Below are 19,200 nucleotides of genomic sequence, written 5' to 3'. Positions count from 1 at the left end.
TTCATGAAAAAGAAAAGAAACTTGGCTCAATCGGACACTTACGAAAACGTCAAAGTATTTGAAGATTGGAGTAAGGCGAGAGTTAATTTTATCAACTTGATGAAGGCAGATGATAGAATTAACTGAGTATGGTCAAGGGGAGGAACTTTATTCTATGAGTAGAAATACGACAATTTAGCCTACAAAAATCATGGTTTGTACGAAGGTGGAAATGATCTCAATTACAGCATAGAAAATGTACTAAATTGTTTCAACTCACTGTTTAAGTTTCAAAAACACTGTGGAAAAAGTAATTTTTACGCTCGAGTTTTTTTCTATATGCTTTATCGTTCATTTGTTTTTAATTCAAAACAGATATTTTAGCCCAACATTGCAACTCAGCAACACAACGCTTTGTTTATCTTTGAAAGTTGCACAATCAAGTTTCTTAATCTTTTGAATCTTTGATGTGCCTGACACAGACCCTGCAGTTAATGAGATCGAAAGGTTGCCTTTACCAAATTGCGCAGAGAAGAAAAGGAGGACACATTCCATTTGCTCCTAATGTTGTGATAAACTTATTAAATAACAATTTGTTGCTGTTTAATAAGTTCCTTCAGTTGAAGTTGCAGGCGAATCGGAGAAAACTTGGGGCCCAATTAACAGGGATTTTAGAGATCCCATTAGTGTATAACCTCTATAATTCTAAATATTGGTGCGAGTTGCGTTAACAGAGCAATCACATGAACCCCTTACATTTTTCTCAAACAGTACAGCATTCTAGGACATAGTTATTCAAAATCAGGCCTGAACCTAAATCATAGAAGCGGCGCTGGCCTCCATCTGCAACAGCTGTTGAAAAATCGCCATTGAAACAATGAAATGAACTAATAATCTGGCATGATCTCCTGAATAATTCAGTGACACCATAAAAGAGCAACAGAAACAATCCTTTATCAGTCAACGAATTGAAACATATCCTGACAAAAACCATCGATCAAATATTGGGCCTCGTTTGCTATAATCGATTTGGGGCACCCGATCTTTTCAAAAGTCTGTGCGATCTGAAAATTGCTCCTGTTATTAGTGTGAGACGTCATTTGATTTCCCCAAGAAATAAGAAGTCCCAGTATTCTAAAGCAGAACTAGAGCGAATTCAACCCGCGTCACAAATTGAAGTGAATTTGTTTAGAGCAGTTATTCAGCACCAACGTACATTGAACAAATTAATTTGAAGAAAAGATCAAAAACCAGAAAGAGGAAACATAAGAGAAAATAAAAAAAAAATAACATTTAGTAAGTCAAAATTTCTTTATGCTTTTTTGTTGGTTTCTGAATAATCTTTGCTAGTCGGTTTCGGTTTCTTAGCTGTGATCTCTGGCGCAACTTTTGAGATTTCATTATCTTGGAGCTGCCGTCTGAGATCGTTGCTGAGGAATTGACTCTGTGGTGCTATAAGTGCAGTGGACTTGTTGCTTGCTTATAGTTTGGATGAAACGATCAACAGTATTGAATTCTTCCTTAGTAATATAGTATTTTGCTTAATCAGCACAGGCAGTTTTTTACATTTTGATGTCTTGGAACCGCTAAAGGCAATAAGGATTTAAATTCTATTCGACTGAACTGTAAATACTAAATACTACTAATATGCATACTCTTCTTGTTTATTCTGCATACATTTTCTGTTCTTTGAGTTTGTAAATTTATGCAATCTGTTGTTAACTTTTAACTTCCATAGTCGACTAGAATTCCTTAAATGTCGTCAAAAGCTACAAATTCTGTTGGAATTGAAATTCAAATGGATAGGACCGCAATCAACGATATAGCGAAATCGACAGTCCTGGAAAGCAAAAATGCGCGTAATTTCATTGAAGCAATGCCCGAACTCAGATTTCAAGGAGAAACACCAATTAGAAATGGTAAAGACCTTGATGATACTGCCGTTGCAAAAAGTGTTAAAAGGAGCTTTACTGTTACTAGTCCGTTGGAAGAGTCAAATTCAGTTATGAATTTAGAGAAAACAGTACAATCAAGCATTAAAAGATCAATTGATAACATAGTTCCGTGTATACTTGAAACCATTAGGACACAACTGCGCAATACTATCAGTGCGATTGTCGATGCCAAAAATAGTGACCTAACAAATGAACTCTATTGCAAAGTCAATTTGGAAGATGTCTAAGCTCGTAGAAACGTATAACAGAAGATATAATATCAAACTGCTTTGGCTATATCCATGTTCAACTGGAGGTAAAGAAAATTACCAACAGACATCGAAGTTGTTTGTTGATGTTAAAGCGAACATAGGTATGAATTTGAAGGAGGAAGACATCTCAACTGCGCACCGTCTGCCGTCAATTTCCGAAAAAAACCAATAAAAGCAAAATTTGTGCGCAGAGTAACAAAACTTGGCTTCATGAAAATGAAAAGAAACTTGGCTCAATCGGACACTTACAAAAACGTCAAAGTATTTGAAGATTGGAGTAAAGCGAGAGCTAATTTTATCAACTTGATGAAGGCAGATGATAGAATTAATTGAGTATGGGCAAGGGAGGGCACTTTGTTCTATGAGTGGAAATTCGACAATTTAGCCTACAAAAATCATGGTTTGTACGAATATGGAAATGATCTCAATTACAGCATAGAAAATGTACTAAATTTTTTCAACTCCTTTATTCCACCACCACGCGCAAATATCATTAGTCAAATTTTTCGTCAGCCAACTTTCTCACACGAAAAACAGAAAACCCAACATTATTCACCGGTGCCCTCAAGTTCTTCAAATTTCAGTTTTCCAGACTAAAATTCTCGACAACGATATTGTTTTCGTTCCCAATATTGAAGGTACAAAACATAAAAGTAACAAAAAAACAAACTATCCTCAATGGAAATGTTAGATCTCTTAGAAAAAATTTGTTGAACCTAGAAGCTTTTATTTATAGTCTTGATATACAACCTGAGGTAATTTCTTTAACTGAAACCTGGATTTCTGAAACAGATGAAACTTCAAACTATCTTGTTACTGATACAACAGTTTTGTAGCCACGAATAGGAATCCTAAAGGGGCTGCAGTCATGTTGCAATGTAACAAATTTTGTAAAACGACAACGGAAAAAAAGATTGACTTTCAGGAACCTCTTTGTGTAGATATCTGCAAAAATAAAGAAACATTTAAAACTATAGTTGTATATAACCCACCACACTCGAACAACGTTGAATTTGTCAATGTGATCGATAAATTTTTAGAAAATCTAAGTTCGAGCAACAAGTCAGTCATTATTTGTGGTGATATGAACTTGGATATTATCAAAAATAATTTGCTGAGCAAAAAATGATTTAACAGCATTACAGCAAATGGTTTCTGTATTTCTTCTGCCGAACCGACACGTTCAATTAATGAGTACAGTTCTTGCTTGGACCATTTCATTTATCAAAATTTGGGTAAGCATATTTCTGTAGAAGTCCTAGAACATCAAAATTTTACTGATCATAGTCCCTATATTCTAATGTGGCAAACAAGTGAAGATATAAATAAAAATGATTTAATGTTCCGAGATGCTAGCTTTGTAAGAAATCAGGATGCTGTGAGCATTTTTAAAATGGCATTGAAAGGTTATCTTAACAAAAACAGTGACATTATATACAAAAGTGTCGATCCGTGCAATGCTTTTCCACATTTAATCAACTTTTAATTAAAGTGACACAACACTTTGCTCCTTTAAAAAGTGTCGATAATAAACAAAAAGTTCCGAAGTGGTTCGATAATAGGTTAAAAAACTTACATCAAAAAAGAAACCATGCTTATTATAAATATAAAGAAAACAAAAATAACAATGACCTGCTGAAGAATTTTAAAGAGTATAGAATAAGGCTGGAAAAGCAATTAAAGTGGCGGATAAAACAATTCTATCTAAACTCTTTCCAAAAACGTTTAGGAAACTCTAGGCAGACTTTCAAATTACTCAATGAGCTTAAAGGCAAATCATATAGATCACAGAATTTTCCAATCCTAAGCAGCTGTTATCAGAAGTTTGATGAACCTTCGGATAAGAATAATGCAAGCGAGTTCAACATTTCTTTTTGCTTCCATAGGATATCAAGTCAGTAGGCACCTAAATAAAAATTTCCAACCTTCTTTTCCTAGACACCAATGCTCCATGTATCTTTTACAAAACTACTGCGAGAGAAGTGGGGGAAATTAAAACCAATTTTGACAACAAGTAATCCTCAGGTATTGATGATATAAATAACATACTAATAAAATTAACTTCAGATGTCATGAACCCCTACCTGGTGTTTTTGATAAATTTTTCTTTTGACGAAGGTATTTTTCCTAAAGAACTGGCTGGAGCAAGAGTTCTCCCACTGCACAAGGAGGGGTCTATACTTGAACATAAAAAATTATAGGCCAATTTCAATTCTCGTAGTTTTCAGTAAAATTTTTGAAAGAGCTATGTACAATAGCCTGTACCAATATTTTGCAAAATTTTCTTTATTTTATAGGAACCAGTTTGGTTTTAGATCTAAGCATAGTATAATTGATGCACTAGTTGAGCTAACCGAAACTGTTCGCATGAGACAATAACATTCAACCATAGTTGGTTTAATTTTGGATTTAAAAAATGCTTTTGATACTATCAATCAAACATTTCTTTTGGAAAAACTAGAGAGATATGGAATTAGAGACAACTGCTGGAAATGTTTTAACTCTTATCTGAGTAATAGAATGCAGCAAGTTGTAATTAATGGTACTTCTTCTGAATGGTGCGAAGTCAAAAACGGTGTTCCTCAAGGATCGTTTTTGGGCCCTCTTCTGTTTTTAATATATATAAACGACCTTGCTTTAGTCTGTAAAAATGTTGAAATTTTACTTTTATTTGACCATAATAACATAGAAGCAGTTGGGTGATCTGCTGAAAATATAAAGTCTGATTTAGATAGCATAAACTTTTGGCTTGAGAGTAAGAAGCTTGTGTTTAATCTTAGTAAAACAGTTCAACTTAGCTTGAAAAAACGCCCAGCCAATCTTAGCTTTCAATTGAACAAAACTGACATCAAAATTGAGCATTACTGTAAATATCTTGGGGTAAAATTAGACAGTAAGTTCTCCTTTCGAGCTCATATCCATCATTTCCAAAGTAAATTAAGTAAACAATGTGGTATACTAGCTAAACTCAGATATAATGTTCCTCGGAATCAACTGATTTCATACTACAATTCAAATGTGACACAACTAATTCAACATGATGCCTTGGTTTATGGTTGCTGTACGTACTCAACCCTTCTACCGATCTACTTACTGCAGAAAAAAATTTTAAAAGTAATATATTTCAGAAAAAAGGCGATCACTGCGAAGATATTTCTATGAGGCACTCGTTGTTGACTATCTACGAGTGACACATATACGAAATATTTAAATTTGTTCTGAAATCAACCAATGGTCTGCACCAGAAAAATTTTTGCAACAATTTGTTTCAATTTAGATCGAACGACCGGAAAACTAGAAGTGGGATTCTTAACTTGCTAAAGAAAATGTTTTGTAAAAAAAAGTTGGAGCGCAATTCAATACGTTTTAGAGGTGCTAAACTATATAACAAATTAAAGAGAATGCAGATAATTCCCGCTAATTTAGAAAATGGTAGCCAAGCTGAAGTGACAAGTTTCTGTCATAAATTGAAAAATCTGTTGTCGAACAATGAACTAATTAGATTCGTTTTTAACTGAAGCGAACAACAATGTTGAACATGTGCTAATCTATTTTATTGAATTGATATCCTATTTGAATAATTTGTTTGCTATATTATGCATGTATTTAACGAGCGTATATCAAGTCATCGTTGTCAATAAATTATTGGGCAAATTGAAAAAGAAGATCGCTCTGATCTCGTTACTTGTCCACGTTGCTTGTTTATTTACAACTATTCAAGAACGAAATTAATTCTTTCTTTCTTTCTTTCTTACTCCCCCAATCTTAAGAGTGATTTCATGTTGGTCAGAGAAAATCAGAACTCCTTGCACAGGTAATCAGAGCCTTTTTCCTCCAAATCAGAATAAAACCTTACAGAGTCATGATGAATTGGAGAGGTATCAGGAGCAAGCTCCAATCTTAACCAGTTTAAACATGACGCAATCTTCTGGAATTGCATTGAAGTGAAGATAGTTGCGACGATACTACGAGTCACGGCACCCGCATTACACTCATCCAATGAGAGGTGAGTTACAGAAATGCTATATCTATAAATTGGACAAAATATCTGCAGGTAACGAGCCGATATCAAAAACTGATTTTTTTAAACATACATTTAGATCAATTGCGTCTCAGAAAAGGAGAGTTTCAAAAATTTGGGGGAAAAGCCATTTTTCAGTCTGTTGCTGTTCTATATGCTTTCATTTGTTTTCAATTCGAAATCGGAATTCTAGCTAAAAATTGCATCTTAGCAGCGCAACGCTTTGTTTATCTGATCACTTTAAAATTCACAACTAAAATTTTAACCCTTGTGACAAAAGTTGTTTGTTCTGATTTTATAAGTTAGAGTTCAGGCAATAATTGATTTTTGATTTTAAGGTTGCTTGAAGCTACCTAGATTGTGAGCGCATTCTAGTTTAGGGTTTTTTTTTGCTGTCTTGTGGCAAAAATTACGTTTATTAATTTCCGGAACTTTCCGGGCAATCTAATTTGAAGACTTGTTCAAGTTTTGTGCTTCTAATTCCACTGGAAATTGAAGTGGTAGGCTTAGTTACACCGATGAAATGAAAGAAGCAAAAACTAGCACTATTTGAGCGTGAATTCTTTGCCACTTTTGAGTGAGGAACGTTTTCAGCTTATATTGACGTGCGGCGATTTGGGTTTCCTTTCCACTGTTTTTGTTTCTTTCGATTGGATTTTTTACATTGTTTTCAAAGGATAATAGTTGGCAAGAAAGGTTCTAGCTTTTGGGTATTCTGAATTTTTGAACAGCGGCCATATACCTACAATCATATTACTAATGAAGATTAACAGACTAACGTCAGGTGAATCGCTCTCGAATGACAGACGGGGCAATTTAATTTAGAGGGATGTAGCTTATGAATGTAATATGGGTGCAAAAAACGCCACACCTTCAAGTCGGCAGTCTGACATCTTAACCACTCAATTCCAATGCCTTTGAATTCCTTTCACTCAGAATCTCTTTAGCAACAAACTTTATTTCAGAACGAGAGCAAATTTGATCACTCAAAAATGAAGAACTGAAGCGTGAAAAAGTCACTCAAGAAGTCAAAACATGCTCTAGAACAAAAGCGCAAAAATCGCAAAAATTTTAATTAAAAAAAACACACGTTTACAATAATTGCTTCAAACATCGTTCGAGAGCAATTAAACAAAAAATTTTCTCATATCCGTCCTAGAAAATCAAAAGCGCCAGACGTTAGAACTAAGCGACGATGCAGTTCATGATCAAGCAAAGGATGAATCACCTTTATTACAAGTACCATGGCCAAAAAATTCGGAGAGTAAAAAACTTCAGTTTAGTCTCAGTTTAGTTGGAATAATTGTTTTTTGCATTACCTTTGCAAGAGCTGTGGCCGGTTCCACAAGTCCCTCCCGTGGAATCCACAACTGCATTACACTGTGCACCCACTGGAGTGACATCGGCTTCGATAAAAAAAAGGCAAGACATTCACTGCTTTCAACATACTATATAATCAGTTTTTGATCAGAGGATGGTAATTAATTGCTGATGTGCTGATATTTTAACAGGCAAGCCGCTATTTTAATATAAGTAAAAATTATTTGATGCCTTATTTCAAAAATTTCTATTTGTGGATATATGTTTTTAGTTGAATACACAGCTTACTTACAAAATAAAACCCGGAAATTTTAACATGAACGATTTAACATTGGCGGGAACTTCATGTAATAACGCACATTAACCTAAAAATATCTTCATTTTTTTTCAATTCGCAAGAGTAAATAATTTACAAACAAAGAACCACCTGACACTTTATTTTCAATTTTCTTCTTTTCTTAGGTGATCTGCGTCTCTTAGTGACTTGAACGCATACAAAATCCTTTAATCTGCTTTTTTTAATCAAATTAAAAATAACTATTCTCAACAGACTTAAACCTACCGATGAAGTTAAAGTAATCCGAAGATCCAGTACATGATGACTGAACAATAATGCCAGTGTGGGCCTGGGTGATGCCAGGGTCCAAGTTATCCTCGTCATAAACATCCAGCAGAAACAGATTCAAATCAGCAAGCACGGTAGTTTGGTACCGAGGATAGTCTTCGTCAATGTACACCTGCAACACGCAATTAAAGAAAATATTAAGTTTGGCAGTGATATACTATGCTAGATTACTTCAGACAGCAGTGTCAAGTCAAAATTCTCAGCTCAGTTTGTACCTTCATGCGCCAATCTTCCATTTTATAAAGAAAACATAGGATGCCGTATATTTGAACAGCACAATTCAGAAGTTGTGATGCTTTCTGACATTGATGTCAATTTCTAGTTCATCAGTCTAATTTCGGTACGCTATGTCCACCAATCTTTCTGCCTATGAGCAAAAATAAATAATTCTCTTTGCGACAGTTTAGTGATAGCCTGGACTGCATCCAAATATATCATGATGTAGCAATGATGAAAATTCGTTAAATGGTTTTTTAGATCTCCCATTATCATTTTCCAGTGGAAAAAATACCACATGAAGAGGCAACACCATTGTGTTTTCTCGGGACGGAAGTAAAAGCTTGACCATAAAAAATGCTGTAAATTGTTATCCAAAATGCTTAGTTGACACTGAAACGAGGATAATTGGTTAACAAGATATAACGTTGAATTTTTATAGGCAATTACCATTATGTCAATAGTTAGAGCAGGTCAAAGCTGACAGCTATCAGAGGGCAGAAGGAACATGGATTCAAAAAAACTTCAAATACAAAATCAGGAATTCAAAAAATAGATTTTTTTTATTCAGGATGCGTTGAGCACCATCCAAAGAAAAATTTCACTAGAGATTTCCTATAATTCTGATGAAATATTTTTTCCTTGAGAATTGTTTCTTGACAAATTCAAATCAGAAACTTTTGTTCAGAGACGATAAAACAAATTAGTTTCATCAAAAAAAAAATAAAAGGAGTCTGCTCCCAAAAATGGGTTAGAGTTGGTTACCAAAAATCAACCAACTGGGACAAATTAACCAAATGAATAAAAAGAAAATCTAATTGATAACTGTTTAACCACAAAACAAAATCTTCGACAAAATAAAAAAAAACTAATTTTCACAAAAGGATCAACAAAAGGATCAACTATTTTCATTCAATTGTTATAAAATTAATTCGAAAATGAAATGAATAATTTTTTAAAAACAAAAATTGGTAGCCAACGTCAAATCCAAACGAAAATAATATCTGAGAATACGTGAATATCTGAAAAAAAATATAAACTAAATCGTTTTGAAAAGAAAAATTTTGAGATTTGAAAGAAAAAAGCAGACGTTTCAACTTATATATTTGATCAGAAAGGACAACAATGAAAAGCAAGCCATGAGTATTCCCAAAAAAGTTTTGAAATTATTTTTGAGCCGAAAAAAGGAATTTATAAAAAAACACCTAAACATAAAGAAATTCACCAAATTTGGAAAAAAAAATTGTGATAAAAATGACAAAAACACATTACAAATATCGCTAACTATTTTTTCAGGTGAAGTTCATACGGAAACGAGAGTGAAACTGTTGACTTACTCCGGAGTCAGTTTGTTACAAAATAAAACGTATAAGAAATTATGGACGCACTACCCCCTAACAGAACATCGGTTACTGGCTTGCTTACAGAATGGTCTGCCAAATGTAGCATGCCAAATATCTACCAAATATCAATTGGAAAACATTGAACGTTTGCAACTAACCCAAGTCAAATAGCATTACTCCTGACGACAATAGAAAGCATAAGTAAATCCAATTGATAAATAAGTAATCCGCTTGAGTTAGAACACTCTAGACAATTTTTAGTGATAAACTGAAATCTAAAAATACACTAAAAATCTAATAAGCTTTTAATTGAGCAAATAATAGATAACCAAACGATAATCAACATAAATTTCAATTTCTCACAAAAATACTTCTCGATAAAGCTACAAAGAATGAATTTGGCATGGTTTTAAAAAGTATGATAGAATCATTTCTATCTAAAAAAATTCTATTCTACATTCGCTTTTATTTCAGCAGCAAACTTAACTTCGGAGTGAGAGCAATTGTGATATCTCTAAGCGTGAAGAAGAAGCGTTAGAAGTTCTCTTGAGAAGTCAAAGAGTGTTCTAGAAGAAAAACTCAAAGAAGGTCAAGCAAAAATTTTCTTGAGGGCAATTAAACAGAACAAGTTAACATGGAACAAAGATAGAAATGCTGTTGTTTCTTAATAAAAAATCCCTGAGAGACTGTTCGGTTTTTTTCCAAAAGGTAAGTTTCCATCCAACTGGAATGGACAATCTGTAATCAGAAATTCTTTGAGGACATGGCATAACTTATCAATAGAAATTCGGAAAATAAAACAAAACAATTTAAGGAAAAGTAAATATCAAAATTGTTAAATGTCATGAAAGTGTTTGAATAGTTGAAAAGTTAAAGGTTTTGGAATTTATTTCCTACCAGTAGTACAAGGAACAAACCATTCATCGCTTATAAAGTGATTCCTAAATCGTAAATATTTAAGCAAAGTTTTTTGTTCAACTTAAAAATTTCAAAGTTTCATTTTATAGATTTTAAAAAATTCTGAACTGAAAACAATTCATTTTTACTATTATTTTGGTTGGTCATACTGACCACTTGCGGTAGGTTGGTGATGATGGGTGGTTCATTGGTATTGTTGACAGTGACAATGATGTCAGTGGGTGTCGGGTCTGTTTGTCCTGTTGTGTAGGCTGCCACTGACAATGTGTAAGTCGCCTGGTTCTCGTAGTTGTTCGCAAGTGTCGACGATGCCCAACTTATTTCGCCAGCTGGAATACAACTGTTTGATAGATCATGAAGAGACATTTATGATTCTTCCGTACGATATCATAATTAAAACAGAACCAAGCGTGACACGAATTAATTTAGCTTAAACGATAAGCGACTGTTGATGGGCTCGATTTTATCTTTCTTAGCTGGTTGGTGGTTGTGGTGGGGTGTAGAGGTATAAAGATTCCGAGTCATTCTGAAAGTTAATATGGTCAAGCAAATCGTCAAATTTTGCTGGATAAAATGAAGATTATTTTGCACAAAATTTGTCATTCAAGAGAAAAAATGAGTCCAACACGTTAATTTTTTCAAACTGTATATAAACATAGCCGCTAGAATGTTTGCTGTAATAAAAATTCACAAGGTTTTGACGCAGAAAAAATCTAAAGCAGACAATTTGTTTGTAAACAAACTGGATACTAGTCGGGGTATTAAGCCAACCTAACTCTCTTTGATTTTATTTGTGGTGCTCTGAATTAGGAGAGGCATCATAATTTCTCTTTTATCAGGCCTCAGTTTCACTGCAGAAAAAAACCGATCTACCGGAAGTAGTTGGTATGCGTTCCGTTTCAATAATTATCATATAACGCATCAAAAAATTTTAGCTATATCATAAACAGATTCGCTGAATAATGAGAGCTCATTTTTTATGATAATGAACATATCTGACGCCAGACAACAGGCGCTATAGCTTCGCAGAATTGCAGTCTGAAAAAGATAACTAAATAACAGACCACAAGAGAAACTTCTCCTCTTTGAAATAATGATGTTGTGTCATATTTTGAATAAGAATCTGTATAAATTATTGCTGTTTCTATAAGCTGGTCTTAAATAACCTTCAAATAGAGTTACACTCATTTGATCTAATCTCAATAAATTGAAGCAAGGAAGTCATTTTTGAAAGTGAGGAAAATCATCTTTGAGTGAGGTCAAGTGTAACCAAAAATTATTCACGCACATGAGAAAAAACGCTCGACTAAGAGTGAAAAACAACTCCACCCACGCAATTCGGACAAAACTTTATAAATGACTGAATTAAAAGAAGATTTGAATTAATCGCGACTTCAAATGTTTGGGGAAAAAACTTGATGACTAAATATAAAAACAGCCGGAAGAATTCTGGAAGGTAATTTAAGCGTCAGACCTTCCAAACAAAAGCATAATTTCAGCCCAACATTTTTCAGAGGTGAATAAAAGATTTGTTAAAGAATAAAAAACGTTGACGTAACATGAAAAATTTTGAGTCATTGAAGAAAGCAAATATAGAAAAAAAACTTTTTCAGAAAGACGCCCGTTTTTAAACCTTAAAAGCGAAACTTTGACAAAGATAACTCACTGAAAACTGAAACCAATTTTGATTTATACAAAGATAACTCGGGAAAAACAAAAACAAATCAGCTCACAGCTCAAAAGGACTGATCGGCCTGAAATTGTCCCAACCAACCATACAATTAACTTATCAAGCAAACGACACATTGGAAGAGCATAAGGCACATAATATTCTGAAAAACTGGACTGAAAAAAATGGTAACAAAAATTCAGGGTTCACGAAAACAACAATTTTCTTTGTTTTGTCGTATCAAGGTCTGAATATAACTATTTAAGCTTTGAAAGCTCAGTAACATTAAATAGCTATTCTCCTGTTAAGATAAAACAGTGGAAACGGACTTAAAGGATTTGAAATAACAAAAAATTTGCTAAAAACTCAAACCACTGTTAAAATGCAATTATGGAACCAAATTTCACTGAATTTCAAACAACTAACACCGAACGCAAACTAAATGTTACTAACGCAAAAAAATTACCCGACGGTTCACAGAATGTTTTATACTAGTAAATCAAACCAAATTCGACAAAACACTAGAACAAATTTTCAAAAATAGCAAAACTCGGAGAATTATGCGTAAAATTCTAAAAAACAAAAAATCACAAGTCACAAAACAGACAATAGATTGAAGAATTGTCAAAAATATGTCGCCATATACTCATGAACAGATAATTTGCCATATAAAAAAGAGGTTTAAAAGTCAAGAAATTATTGAAAAGGCCAAAAATCAACTTAAAAAATGATAACACATGAGCCGATTCTGTACTTGACACACATTACTAAGTTCTTAAAAATAGTGTAATATCAAATCAGTGCGGGCCAAAAATAAATGCATAAATGCAGCGTAGTTCAAAAATTCAAAGTTTTTTATGTAATACACCCCCCCCCCCCCAATGAAATTATAGCCCGCCATTATGGTATATTTACCATGATTTGGGGGAGGGGTGCTTTAAGTTATCTGACCACTAAGCGGGGGGGGGTTCTATACTATGAAAGACCGAAAAATTCTACAAATACTCCAAACTCCAAAAATTTAAGCCACATGAACGAAAAACGGCTATATATGTGTGCTACTCTCTCAAAAAGCCCCAGCTGTCGCTTCTCGTCTATCAATAACATTTTCTGACAAGATAGGATTAAAATAATATTTTCCTTCTGGGAACCTTGATCAGTACCTGCATTCATAACTAATGTGCATCAGAAATCAAGGTGTTTCTCAATTCACAATGTTCAAATACAGAAGACAATGTTGGATAGTAAATAAATTGAAGTTGAAGTCAGAATCAATTGCGCCAGTGCTAAATTAAAAAAAGTCTAGAGAAAAGTAACACCTTTTTCCAGCACCTGCAGTCACATTTAAAATCACTAACTTGTTTCATCCATAACAAATTTGGAGGCAGCCCAAGAGGGGTCAACACTCATGCTGAACTTAACGGCGAAGTTCGGTGCAGCTCCATTGACAGAACAGTTGGACAGTAAAACCCCCTGGGGAGATTCGTCATTCTCTAGCACGCTTACAGCTGTAGGGGTGCAGGTGGTGTCAGGTGCCACATCATCCTGGTCTATGATAGTTACTGTCAGAACTGCATTCACACTATCTACTGACACCTCGCAGTACTCCGTAGCATCTGCTTCGAAGTCCGCTGTCGTGGAGTCAAACTCAACTGAAACGCGTTGTTGCATCTCCTAGTGTTATTTGTATTGTACCAGTTTTTGATTCCTTTTCTCTAGACTGGCCTATTCTATTTTTTATTAAATTTTGCTCAAGTTTTTGCAAAATTTGTTGGCGTTGAGGCGCAAAACAGAATTATTGAATCTGTGACTTCAAGTTACCACCATTTTTGAAGAGTGAGAAGAAAAACGGTTTCCCAAAACTCATTAACAGAGAAAATAGAAATATAGATGTGACAAAAATTCAACGCTAGAGAAATTCTCTGTTTTTATGCGTCAAATACTGGGACAGAATATTGACTTATTTGGTTTCCGCACGTTCCCTTATTGAAGACAAGATTTTTCTACGCGTAGTTTTCAGTATACCGTAGATTCTCAGATTATTATTGTACATTTTGATTTCATAAGAGTTTTTATATCTGAGTAGATAAGATTGCCTCCAGTCCTCCACATTATCTTAGCTTTAGAAAAATTCAATTTGCCCACTTTAAGTGATCCTTGAGTAACTTGGTAATTCATCGTCAAAATTCTGCCTGTTCTTCCATTAAGGGATAATTTCTCAATTCTTTCGCATGAACTTTATTTTCAATATTAAAAAACTTTTCCCAGATTGATGCCTCTGCAATTGTCTTATTGTATTTCGATCTTTGTGGTGCCAATGAAAATTTTATTAGTGATGAGGCTTTCTGGCATTGGGTTTTTAATTTAAGATTTTGGTGCTATAATTAAAAAAGAATTCAATATATGCCAAAAAATGCGTTTTAGAGCAATGAAGAACCTCATTAACTTCCCTCAACAAAAAAATTGCTGCAATCGATGCCCAAACTCACGTTGAATGAGAGCTAAAATTTTGGAGAGGTTTTGTCTTTATCCAGTTTTCTCTTTTAGCAAAAATCCCAGCACGCAATGTCGCAATTTTACGGATGGCCACTCAAGTGTCTTCCCTCAGAATGTGACTGATGTGGTGATGAAATTGTTCAGCGCGCTCTTATGTGTGAGAAAGGAAGACGCATTACTCAATGACACAACGAAGTTCAGGATATGAGGATATGTTGGTGCCCCACATATAACGACACCCTCTAATATGCCTGACACAGACACTGAGGCCAAACCCAACAGTAAAAGAGATCCGGAAGCAAACGATATCCAGAAAATTGCGCAGAGAAAACGAGGAACTACAAGGAAGCTTGCCACAAGAGCCACGATTCGTTTCTTCCTTAGTTTTATGTGAGGATCACAAAATGGCCAGAGAAAGTAAACTTTTTGCAAAAGTTAGAAGAACGTCTTTCCTCGAAAAACATTACAGCGTAATATTGAAATGTGTCAAAACGAGGTTGTGTTTTGCCAATTGTGCGTGTGTCCAACCTTTGCATAAAACGTGACAGGTAAAAGTTGAAATCTTTTGGCGCGATCTTCGCCTTAAAACGATAGAAATGGGGATGAATGTGACGGTGTGCGATAATACGAGTTACCGCATTGAATTAAGGACTCAAAGTCCAAGTCCAATGAGGCATGTAACCATTTATAATCTATTAAGGATGATTGATTTACTCCTTTAGTTTCCTTTTGGCCCGCCCAAAAATGGGAGAAAAAAGGGGTTTCAGGACAGAATTACATAGAATTTTGTATATCTGTGACACAAAAAAGAGGACACAGCTCTACAAGATGCACTTACTTTACACTCATCCAATAAAAGAAACGAGTAAAACTTGAAAAGACAAAAAAGAAAAAGATACAGAAGTATTAAATCTATGGATTGAACAACAAAGTTTAACTGACTGGAAAGCAACCGATATCAAAAAGTTAAAAATTTTTAACATACATTTAGATCAATGGTGTCTCAGAAAAATGCGAAACAAGAGTTTCAAAAACACTGTGGAAAAAGCAATTTTTACGTTCGAGTTTTTTTCTATATGCTTTATCTTTCATTTGTTTTCAATTCAAAACAGATATTTTAGCCCAACATTTCAACTCAGCAACACAACGCTTTGTTTATCTGATCACTGAAAGTTGTACAATCAAGTTTCTTAATCTTTTGAATCTTTGATGTGCCTGACACAGACCCTGCAGTTAACGAGATCCCAAGGTTGCCTTTACCAAATTGCGCAGAGAAGAAAAGGAGGACACATTCCATTTGCTCCTAATGTTGTGATAAACTTATTAAATAACAATTCGTTGCTGTTTAATAAGTTCTTTCAGTTGAAGTTTTAGACGAATCGGAGAAGACTTGGGGCCCAATTAACAGGGATTTTAGAGATCCCATTAGTGTATAACCTCTATAGTTCTAAATATTGGTGCGAGTTGCGTTAACAGAGCAATCACATGAACCCCTTACATTCTTCTCAAACAGTACAGCATTCTAGGACATACTTATTCAAAATCAGGCCTGAACCTAAATCATAGAAGCGGCGCTGGCCTCCATCTGCAACAGCTGTTGAAAAATCGCCATTGAAACAAAGAAAAGCACTCATAATCTGGCATGATCTCCTGAATAATTCAGTGACACCACAAAAGAGCAATAGAAACAATCCTTTATCAGTCAACGAATTGAAACATATCCTGACAAAATACATCGATCAAATATTGGGCCTCGTTTGCTGTAATTGATTTGGGGCACCCGATCTTTTCAAAGGTCTGTGCGATCTGAAATTGCTCCTGTTATTAGTGTGAGACGTCATTTGATTTCCCCAAGAAAAAAGAAGTCGCAGTATTATAAAGCAGAACTAGAGCCAATTCAACCCGCGTCACGAATTGAAGTGAATTTGTCCACAAAGAGGAAAAATAAGAAAAAATAAAAAAAATACATTCAGTAAGTCAAAATTTCTTTATGCTTTTTTTGTTGGTTTCTGAATAATCTTTGCTAGTCACTTTTGATTTCTTAGCTGTGATCTCTGGGGCAACTTTTGAGATTTCATTATCTTGGAGCTGACGTCTGAGATCGTTGCTGAGGAATTGACTCAGTGGTGCTATAAGTGCAGTGGACATGTTGCTTGCTTATAGTTTGGATGAACCGCTCAACAGTAATGAATGCTTCCTTAGTAATATGGTACTTTGCTTAATCAGCACAGGCAGTTTTTGACATTTTGATGTCTTGGAACTGCTGAAGGCAATAAAGTTTTCAATTCTATTCGACTGAAGTGTAAATACTAAATACTACTAATATGCATACTGTTCGTGTTTATTCTGCATACATTTTCTGTTCTTTGAGTTTGTAAATTTATGCAATATGTCTTTAAATTTTAACTTCCCTAGTCGACTAGAATTCCATAAATGACGTCAAAAGCTACAAATTCTGTTGGAAATGAAATTCAAATGGATAGGACCGCAATCAACGATATAGCGAATTCGACAGTCCTGGAATGCAAAATTGCGCGTAATTTCATTGAAGCAATGCCCGAACTCAGATTTCAAGGACAAACACCAATTAGAAATGATAAAGACCTTGATGATACTCCCGTTGCAAAAAGTGTTAAAAGGAGCTGTACTGCTACTAGTCCGTTGGAAGAGTCAAATTCAGTTGTGAATTTAGAGAAGACAGTAGAATCAAGCATTAAAAGATCCATTGATAATTTAGTTCCGTGTAAACTTCAAACCATTAGGTCAGAACTGCGCAATACTATCAGTGCGATTGTCGATGCCAAAAATAGTGACCTAACAAATGAATTCGATGGCAAAGCCATTTTGGAAGATGGCTAAGCTCAAAACTCTTTCTGAATCGGAGCTCATAGAAACGTATAACAGAAGATACAATATCAAACTGCTTTGTCTACCTCCATGTTCAACTGGAGGTAAAGAAAATTATCAACAGACATCGAAGTTAGTGTTGATGTTGCAGCGGACATAGGTATGAAATTGAAGGAGGAGGACATCTCAACTGCGCACCGTCCGCAGTCAAATTCCGAAAAAAAACCAATAAAAGCAAAATTTGTGCGCAGAGTAACAAAACTTGGCTTCATGAAAAAGAAAAGAAACTTGGCTCAATCGGACACTTACGAAAACGTCAAAGTATTTGAAGATTGGAGTAAGGCGAGAGTTAATTTTATCAACTTGATGAAGGCAGATGATAGAATTAACTGAGTATGGTCAAGGGGAGGAACTTTATTCTATGAGTAGAAATACGACAATTTAGCCTACAAAAATCATGGTTTGTACGAAGGTGGAAATGATCTCAATTACAGCATAGAAAATGTACTAAATTGTTTCAACTCACTGTTTAAGTTTCAAAAACACTGTGGAAAAAGTAATTTTTACGTTCGAGTTTTTTTCTATATGCTTTATCGTTCATTTGTTTTTAATTCAAAACAGATATTTTAGCCCAACATTGCAACTCAGCAACACAACGCTTTGTTTATCTTTGAAAGTTGCACAATCAAGTTTCTTAATCTTTTGAATCTTTGATGTGCCTGACACAGACCCTGCAGTTAATGAGATCGAAAGGTTGCCTTTACCAAATTGCGCAGAGAAGAAAAGGAGGACACATTCCATTTGCTCCTAATGTTGTGATAAACTTATTAAATAACAATTTGTTGCTGTTTAATAAGTTCCTTCAGTTGAAGTTGCAGGCGAATCGGAGAAAACTTGGGGCCCAATTAACAGGGATTTTAGAGATCCCATTAGTGTATAACCTCTATAATTCTAAATATTGGTGCGAGTTGCGTTAACAGAGCAATCACATGAACCCCTTATATTTTTCTCAAACAGTACAGCATTCTAGGACATAGTTATTCAAAATCAGGCCTGAACCTAAATCATAGAAGCGGCGCTGGCCTCCATCTGCAACAGCTGTTGAAAAATCGCCATTGAAACAATGAAATGAACTAATAATCTGGCATGATCTCCTGAATAATTCAGTGACACCATAAAAGAGCAACAGAAACAATCCTTTATCAGTCAACGAATTGAAACATATCCTGACAAAAACCATCGATCAAATATTGGGCCTCGTTTGCTATAATCGATTTGGGGCACCCGATCTTTTCAAAAGTCTGTGCGATCTGAAAATTGCTCCTGTTATTAGTGTGAGACGTCATTTGATTTCCCCAAGAAATAAGAAGTCCCAGTATTCTAAAGCAGAACTAGAGCGAATTCAACCCGCGTCACAAATTGAAGTGAATTTGTTTAGAGCAGTTATTCAGCACCAACGTACATTGAACAAATTAATTTGAAGAAAAGATCAAAAACCAGAAAGAGGAAACATAAGAGAAAATAAAAAAAAAATAACATTTAGTAAGTCAAAATTTCTTT

At 34.7% G+C, this 19,200-nt stretch overlaps 1 protein-coding gene across 1 annotated transcript in view; it reads right to left on the bottom strand.

Annotated features, from left to right (window-relative positions):
• Positions 1-19,200, bottom strand: part of LOC142334910 (uncharacterized) — a 66,886-nt gene that overhangs the window by 35,753 nt on the left and 11,933 nt on the right. Inside the window, exons 3-6 of the mRNA XM_075383238.1 lie at positions 13,656-13,949; positions 10,782-10,957; positions 8,089-8,263; positions 7,526-7,612 (exon numbers count right to left, since the gene is read on the bottom strand). Coding sequence (XP_075239353.1) covers positions 7,526-7,612; positions 8,089-8,263; positions 10,782-10,957; positions 13,656-13,949 — 732 coding nt within the window. The remainder of the gene's footprint in view (positions 1-7,525; positions 7,613-8,088; positions 8,264-10,781; positions 10,958-13,655; positions 13,950-19,200) is intronic.

Source organism: Convolutriloba macropyga, chromosome 2 (genome assembly GCF_964194025.1).
Source record: "Convolutriloba macropyga chromosome 2, txConMacr16.3, whole genome shotgun sequence".
Classification (NCBI taxonomy): Eukaryota; Metazoa; Xenacoelomorpha; order Acoela; family Convolutidae; genus Convolutriloba; species Convolutriloba macropyga.
The sequence above is the reverse complement of the archived record's forward strand: the minus strand, read 5'-3'. Positions and strand labels throughout refer to the sequence as shown.